At 37.7% G+C, this 9,235-nt stretch overlaps 1 protein-coding gene across 1 annotated transcript in view; it reads right to left on the reverse strand.

The window, feature by feature from the left end:
• Window positions 1–9,235, reverse strand: part of SYTL5 (synaptotagmin like 5) — a 224,829-nt gene that overhangs the window by 71,429 nt on the left and 144,165 nt on the right. Inside the window, exon 5 of the mRNA XM_007957658.1 lies at window positions 7,991–8,125. Coding sequence (XP_007955849.1) covers window positions 7,991–8,125 — 135 coding nt within the window. The remainder of the gene's footprint in view (window positions 1–7,990; window positions 8,126–9,235) is intronic.

Consider the following 9,235-nt stretch of genomic DNA (forward strand, 5'->3'; position numbering starts at 1 on the left):
AGTGCCTAAGGCATTTGACTGCTAACCAGAAGGCTGGCGGTTCAAACCCACCAGCCACTCCTCGGAAGGAAGGTTGGGCAAACTACTTCTGTAATGATACCGCCTCAGAAACCCAAGAAGGATGAGTTGGATTGCTTTATGCCTCTTTTCCTTTACATTTTCTGTATCCTCTGTATAGAAAGATCTCCCTCAGTCTAGAATGCTCTTGACTTTTCTTCACCTTGTCTGGTCCTCCTTATTCCTTAAAAGCTGCTTAGAGGTCATCTACATGAAGATTCTCTGAATCTGCTGGAAGGCTAAATGTCTTTCTTTGTTAATACACAGCACACAGTAAATCTCTCTATTGTAGTATTTACTCTATTATTTTGAAATTAATATGGAAGTTCATGAAGAGATGAAAAAGAATCATTGCCTAAGAACTTCCAAATTTATCAATTGGCATATGGTACTATGTCATTTGGTATCTGGGTAGTACAAACAGTTTGTACCCAACTTCTAACCTAAAGGTTGGCAGTTTGAACCAACCCAGTGGCACTTTGGAAGAAAGGCCTAGCACTAAAATCCATTAAATGGGGGAAGAGATAGTCTCTTTCACAAATGTGCCAGCAAAACTGGATATCCATTTGGAGAAAACTGAAACAAGACCCATACCTCACACCATACACAAAAACTAACTTGAGATGTATCAAAGACCTAAATGTGAAACTTAAAACTATAAAGTTAATCAAAATAAAAGTCAGAGCAAACTTAGGGGCCCTAATTTATACATAAATAGACTATCAAGTATAACCCAAACAGCAGAAGATAAACTAGATGATTAGGACCTTCTAAAAATTAAATTGTTATGTGCATCAAAAGATTTCTTCAAAAGAGTAAAAAGAGAACCTATAGAATGGAAAAAAAAATATTCACAATGACATATCGGACAAAGGACTTATCTCTAGGATTTATAGAAAAATCCAACACCTCTGCATCAAAAAGACAAACAATCCAATTAAAACAAAATGGGCAGAAGACATGAACAGACATGTCACCAAAGAAAATATTCGGGCATTCAACAAACATAAGAAATATTCACGATCATTAGTCATTAGAAAGATGCCAATCATCTCAAAGTTCAACAAGACAGAAAATAACAAATGCTGGCAAGGATGTGGAGAGATCTGGACTTTCATACACTGCTGGTGAGACAGTAAAACGATATAACTACTATGGAAATCACTATAATGTTTCCTTAAAAAGTTGGAAATAGAAATACCATTTGATCCAGCAATCATTTTACTAGGTATATATCCTAAAGAACTGAGAGGTAAGACACAAATAGATACATGCATACATGTTCATTGCAGCACTATTTACAATAGCAAAGAGATGGAAACAACCAAGGAATGGATAAACAAACTGTAGTATATACACACAATGGAATGCTATGCAACCCTAAAGAATAATGTAAAATTTGCAAAACACCACATAACGTGGATGAACTAGGAGGACATTATGCTGAGTGAAATAAGTCAAGCACAGAAGGAAGGACAAATATTGTATTAGTCTGCTATTATGAAAAGTCAAGGAAATTTTCTTTATGGAAAGAAATTTTCTTTGTTGGTTACCAGGAATGGGAAGGGAAAATTTCTAGATAGGTTGAAAAAAATATATATATATAGAGAAATCAAAGATATTTAGTGGTTACTAGGGGTAGGAGGGAGGGGGAAAGGGGAGGCTTTTGTCTGGAGGGGAAGTTGTTATGTAGGCAAATGTCTTGTGTTTATTTTCACCACAATAAAAGTAATAATAATAAGAAGAAGATTATTTTAAAACTCACGCACAAAAGAAAGGCTTGGAAATCTGCTTCTGTAAAGATTACAGCCAAGAAAATCCTACGGAGCAGTTCTACTCTGTAGCATACAGGGTTGACATGAGTTGGAATCGATTCAACAACAATGGATAATGGGTAATCAGATCAATAATTTTGGCATAAATGTGCACTGAATTTCTTTGTATAAATTAAATACATATGTGAGCAATTCATATATCTTTACTCCTTTGTAATTTACAGAAGACTATCTTGTTGTTGGAAACCCAAGGAGGGGTTGCTGTGAGTCGGGTCTGACTCGATGGCACATAACAACAACAACAACATCTTGTTGTTAGGTACCAATGAATCAATTCCAACTCATAATGACCCTACATGAAAGAGTAGAACTGTCCCCATAGAGTTTCCTAGGCAGTAATTTTTACGGGAGCAGACCACGGGGGCTTTTCTCCCATGGAGCTGCTGATGGGTTCTAACCATGGGCCTTTTGGTTACCAGCAGAGTGCTTAACCATTGCACCACCTGGGCTCCCTGAAATGTAACACGTTACAGAATATATTTGGGTAACAGTGAGTAAAAGAGGAATTTATTATGTTGGAGGAGAGAAATGTGTTAGATTTAATATAAGAAATAGAACATGTTAAGATAGTGAATCCAGGCAAAACAACTGGAGAAACACACAAAATAGCAAGGCTTCGGAAACTTATGATAATTTGAAAAGAATGAGTCAAATAAAGAACTCTGTTGTAGTTCAAACAAGTGTAGTGTCAAGGATCTGCTTGAACTACAGAGTCCCCATATCTCCTCACATTATTGACATTTTAATGAAAAAAGCCACATGCAGATGAAATAAACATAAGTTGGATGTTGAATAACTGGTGGCCTGACAAACTCCACCTTTGTAGCAGGAGTGAGTGAAGCTTGGGAGGGATATTGTAGTAGACTGTCAATGGCCTGCCTATTTCCCCTCAGCATTCAGCTCTGCCTGCAGAATCCTGCTTACTGGGAACACTCACAACTCTCTGTTGAGGCCTTTTTGTGATGATCAGAGCATGGGTTCAGATGCACAGAGTGAACTGGAAGTGCTAGAGTTAGTACCTGGAAGCAGCCCACAACCGATGATGAACACAGAGTTGGTGCATCCATAGATTTTGTATCTCTTGGTCGAATAACTCTGAGGCATACTCTACACCACTTTCTAGACTTGCCCAGTGAGATTGAGCTCCAGTTGTCCACAGCTATAATTGGATTAATAAGACACCCCTTTTGGCTTCTTTCTATTCCTTGGCTCACTTCTCTACTCCCCCGTGTTTCCCAAAATGACATTATAAATAAAGTACTTGTCCTTGAATCTTAATTTCAAGATTTCATTTTGGGGAAAATCAAATCAAGATAGGTGTACATGATTGGCAAAAGATGAGGTTTCAAAGGGATGATTCTGATTTACAAATACAAGTTTCCAGTTCAAGAATATCTTGGCAACTCCAGACCTTGTGTATCTCCCATCTATGTGGTTACAGTCCAAGTAAATTAAGTATCCTGGTGAATCCATGTTTCCTTATTTGCTCTATCACATGCCCATCGCTTCATGAAAGTAAGATTCACTCTTCTTGGCATGCTGTGGATTTGTGAATTGCTTTAGGCTGTTAGCATTTGTGAGTAGCTTTCATTGCCCACCCTTTGGTGCTACTAAGCAGCTGAGCTCACCCAGAGTGGGTTAAACAAGAAGAAATTTAATGATATGCTATAAATTCAAGCAAATTTTATACCTGGTAAGGAGTTATCTAAGGACATTAGCAAGTAGCCATATAGCATTTTATCTAATACACAGAAGAAATCAGCATTGACTTTGTGGATGTGGTCTTGGCTCAGAGATAGAAAAACTCTCATTTGTTATGTTTAAAATACTAGTAAGAAGAAACTGCTTAATTGGCATCTTAATGGCAAAAAATATCAGTTGAAATTATAGTCAGGATGGGAAAATTATTTTACTTCTGATGAAAAAGGGATGCAATCATTTAATGATAGAACAGTCGTAATAAACTCAGTGTGCCCAAACAATAGATATGAGGAAAGAATAAAGTATTTTAGTGATAAAGGTACCAGTAATGCCACATTTCACAGAGAGAGATGACAATGGTACTTGGAATGAGAATGAGAATGAGAATGAGAATTCACTAAGGGCTGGCTTGGCTGCTCTTGGTTTAGAGCCAGGCAAAGCAGCTTGCGAAGCTTCAGGGTGATGGTGACAATCAGTGCCAGGTCTCTTGGAGAGCAATTAAAAATAATTGGGTAAAGCGTGTGTGTGTGTGTGTGTGTGTGTGTGATGGGGGGATGAGAGTGGGAAGAAACTAGTTGATTATGAAAACAAAGTCCCATGGCCATATTCTCCAATGGCATGTAAAAATGCTACTGAAAAGCACAGCATCATCCTTCATCCATTTTGACTAAATGAAGAGAATTTTCAGGTCAAAGTTTCATTTTTCTTTTATATAATTTTAGGGGACATTTTGGTACCCAATTAGATATCACATATTCTTGGATCACTTTTACCAGTTCTGCATGTCCCTCCCTAAGCTTCGGAGGGATTTTGTGCTAATGACTTGAACATTTGACCTTCTGAGGTTTGTCCTTTAGTACTGCGGTCGTTGTTGTTAGGTGCTGTGGAGTTGATTTCAACTCATAACGACCCACGGTGACAGAACAGAACTGTCCCATAGGATTTCTTGGCTAACTTTTCAGTTAGCAGGAAAGCACTTAACCATCGCATCACCAAGGTGCCTCTTAGCACTGGATAGAGGTCTAGAAATGTCTAGGAGTTTATATCCCAATTCTGACCCCCAGAGTATGGTTACCGGATAAAATACAGAATTCTCAGTTAAATTTGAATTTAAGACAAAAAATAAATATTTATTTTTAGTATAAGCATATCCCAAATATTAGTTGGGAAATACTTATACTGGTGGGGGAAAAAAAAAAAACAAAAACAAAAAACAGTTATTTATAAGAAACACCTGGGCATCCTGTATTTTTATTTGCTAAATCTGGAAACCCTATTCCAAGGGCATCCATAGTCAATTACTGACTGTTATAGGAGTACAGTGGTCCAGATCCTCCAAATTGTGGGCGAGAGCAACAAGATATAATTTATGCTCCAGAGCCCCCTGCAGGATCAGGCTGAGTCTGAGACCTTTCCTGATACAGCACCCTTGCTTCTTTCCCCTCTCTATTTTGCCTCTCCTACTCTCTTACTATCGGAAGGAAGGTTGGGCAATCTACTTCTGTAGAGATACAACCTTGGAAACCCAAGGAGGGAGGGAGTTGTTTTTTTTTTTAAACTCTCTTACTAAGGAACTCTTGTGGTACAGGGGAAAAGGCATTTGGCTGCTAACCAGAAAGCCAGTGGTTCAAACCCACCAGCTGTTCCGTGGAAGGAAGATGAGGGAATCTACTTCCATAAAGATTTATAGCCTTGGAAACTCAACGGGACTTGCTATGAGTTGGAATTTTCTTAATGGTAGTGGGTTTTGTTTTTATTTTTCCGCACTCTTTTACTGGTTTCTCCACTTCCCCCTCACTTCCTTAATAAATCACTCGCTTGTGAGTCCTTATCTGAGGTTCTGTTTCTGAGAGAGCATGATCTAAGATGGAGATCCCACAAATCATACCAGAATGACAATTTCTCATAACTTAAAAGGAGCTAGGAATCTGTCTTGAGTAATGTCCAACTTAGTAACTATAATTTGCACTTGCATTCTTTTGGAAAAAACAAACAACCCTTTAGCCTAATGTATAAACTCCCCAGCAGCCAGTGAGTAGCCATTTGACTTACTCTCCTGAGAAGCCACTCTAACACATTCATCCCTTTGCCCTTTCCTTTGAAACTACTGGAAAAAAACAAAACAGTCAACCAGGCTTCTGATAAAATAACATTTCCACTCTGTGAGACATACTATGAGTTAAAAAGAAAAAGGATGTCCAAGCCCAGCTGCTCTGATAAAGACTAATAAACCATGAAGAAATATTATGTACTGTGGAGAGGAAAGAGGAATTAATTGCTAAGCTGAGTCAGATAATAGACCAAAGAGACTTGGATCTTACAATCTCTTTAGGTCATGGGAGTTAAGAAAAATGGACCACGTCCTGCTGCAACTTTCTTAGGAATGATTTTGAGATAACACAGCTCATCTCACTGTGGAACTCTATTAATGAATCATCATTGTGATAACTGCATGTTCTAGAAAAAGGTCATTTTGCTCTACTGATATCCTGGGCATCTGTACTCTCTCTCTTGATGTGATGGAAAAACATTCTTCTAGACACACTTAAGCTCAAGTACCCCTGACAACTGTAGTCTGATTATCTGAAAATGATTTTGGGTATTTATAATTTGAAAGATAAAGTCTACTTAGAGACCCCCTTTCTGTTTACAACAAGAACAAGAAATCCCTGGGTTAATGCAACAGTATTTGGTGAAATGTGCACACAGGGCTGTATAGCTTTATGGTTATTTATACCTAGCAGCAGATAAGATAAAAGGCATAAACCCAAGCAGATAGATTCTGAAAGAATGGACCAAGCACCATGATACTGGGGGGCGTGTTCTTTTTTCTTGCTGAGTAAATATTAGGAAAATATCATTTCAAATGGCACAATACAATTTTTTTTTGTTAGGCCAGGAGCCTTTTTGTTTTCAATATGTATTATTCCTCTCAACAACTAGCTCAAAGCATAAGCCAAGATGGCTCCTCTATAGAGTTCTTAAGAGGCTGAGCAAAATTGCAACACTGAACTAGTTGTTTTTAATCTCAAAATAATTGTCATCAATATATCAGAGATACAAGGTCAACAATCAAACACAAAAATGATATTTATATAGATAGATTTTGTGGGACATGGCATAAGACTACCCCAAGGGAAGTCAAAGGAAATTATTTCAAGGACAAAGGCAACCATGGTTTAATTTTTTATTATTATAATAAAAGAAAAACATCTGCATTCTTGAAAATGTGGGGAATACTGAATACAGTGGTGCTCTTTTGATAGTAGATAATGAATGGTTTATTTTATCCTCCCTTATACAATTACATCAAAAAAACTCACTGATATTGAGTCGGATCTGACTCAGAGACCACTTCTTGGGTTTCTGAGGCAGTGTCACTATGGAAGTAGATTGCCCAATCTTACCACCAGCCTTCTGGTTAGCAGTCAAATGCCTTAGGCACTATGCCACCAGAGCTCCTATACACACACACACACACACACACACACACATAATTTCCTGTGTAGATTTACTAACTTGCAGGGATGCTATGGAGAAAAGGAAAAGCTGTGGATAGTCATAATGAAAACAAATAACAAATAAGCAGAAGACTGTCCCTTCTATGGGAATTTGCTGATCTACATTCAAAAGTTATGGAGAAGAATGCAATTCCACTTGCAGAACCTAAGGGGAAAGTCTGACTGTTTTAATAACTTGACTTTTCAGAAACACTGAAGCTCCAAACAAAGGACAAACCAGTGAAACATGAAGGTGGATCTTTTTGTTCTTCTGTGGCTTTGATGATACACTAATCATAAAAATAAGACTTTGCTTCTGCCCCCACAGGCTAAAGAAAATCAAGCCAGATATGAAAGGACTGTGCTCTTGGCTATCCTCTCTGTTTCTTGTCATTACTTGACAAGGTGATATCTCTGTGCTCAGGAGAGTCTCACTAGACTACACTATAAAGAGTTGGGGAAGGTACAACTAGAAAGAAGTAGAACTTATGGAAAATTATCTGAGGCAATTCAAATGATGAAATAATAATTTCTTTTGAAGCTACAAGGCATATATATGACTTTTCAGAAGATTAAATAGAAAATGATTAAGAAACCAATGAAGAGAATTTACTGTCCCTGTACATCTCCATGAACTGGAGCCCTGAGTACAAAAACATAAATATGTCTTATCCCTGCAGGTGACATAGATGATTCCAATAACTGTAATTCCAGAAGGAGGGTAAATACTTCCCATTTCAACTAAAATATATCTTCCTGGCCTTTCGTATTGTATATTGTATATTGTGTATTTGGAGATCTCCAATGGTAATAGTTTGCAGGTATTTCTGTTTAGATGGAAATACAACAACTTTATTCTCAGGCTGTATACCATTGCTCAATTTATGTATCTCTTACCTGTGTGAACTGAGAACTGACTTTAAACTCTGAAAATTTTGGCTTTCTAAGTCCAAGCTGTAGCTCCGCCCACTTTCCATTTTTGTTGCTATGATTTTTCCTTTGGTTGTTGATCTGAACTTGCTAAGAAGAAATCTGAAATGAAATTAAAAGTAGCATAAGAAATAAATCATTTAAAAGCTCACTTCTAGAATGCCATTTCTGGTAACAGTAAATGAAAAGTGGTCTTGGGTTGAGAGGTTCTGGAGAGTTCTCAGTGCCTCTGCAATATAGTGTCAAGGGTGGTGGTGGAGGAGGTTCTGGAATTCTCCCAAGGTCACACCACTTGCCAGTAAGCAAAGTCTCTGCCCCTGCTAAACAAGAGACCACCTATACAGGGTACTCACCACTGCCATCTGAGAATGGAGAAGCATTGCCTGAACTGAACCTGTTTTCAGGGGGACTGAGAATAGGGATTTGGAACTATTCTTGCTCAGAAAAAGAAAGTAAGATGCTCCCCTGGGACAAACTGTGGTAGCAAACTATTAGACTGCAGCTCCTTGAGAGCAACGACCCTGCCTCTCCCCTTTTAAAAATCATTATCGTAATTAAACATACAACAAAACACATCTTTCATCAGTTTCTACATGTACACTTCAGTGCCATTGATTACATTTTTCAAGCTGTGCAACCATTCTTGGTATTTTTCCAAGTTATCCCATTACCATTAATATACATTTAATGCATTCTAAGAAAAAAAGCAACAACACTTTCCTCCTCCCTCACATCACTGGTAACAACTTATTACTTGTGGTTTCTATTTAATTGCTTATTTCATAAAAGTGATATTATATGGTATTTGTCCTTTTGTGTCTGGCTTATTTCACTCAGCATGATTCTTTCAAGGTTAATCCATGTTGTGGCATGCCATCAGGAAGTCTTTCCTCTTTATGGCTGTATAGTACCCCATTGTATATATACACCACATATTGTTTATCTATTTGTCAGTTGCAAGACATTTCAGTTATTTCCACCTTTTGGCAATTGTGAGCAGTGCTGCAATGAACACTGGTGTGTGTATATTTGTTTGTATTGTTGTTTTCAGGTCATTGGGGTATATGCCTAAGCGTAGAGTTGCTGGGTTCTGTGTTCAAATTTTTTTTTTCTTTTTTTATTAGGATTTGGGTGAAGATTTACAGAGTAAATTCACTTTTCATACAGCAGTTCACATATACTTTGTCTCATGTCATTGACCAAAATTTACAA

Source organism: Orycteropus afer, unplaced genomic scaffold (genome assembly GCF_000298275.1).
Source record: "Orycteropus afer afer isolate SDZICR_OR568_19922 unplaced genomic scaffold, OryAfe1.0 scaffold00770, whole genome shotgun sequence".
Lineage (NCBI taxonomy): Eukaryota > Metazoa > Chordata > Mammalia > Tubulidentata > Orycteropodidae > Orycteropus > Orycteropus afer.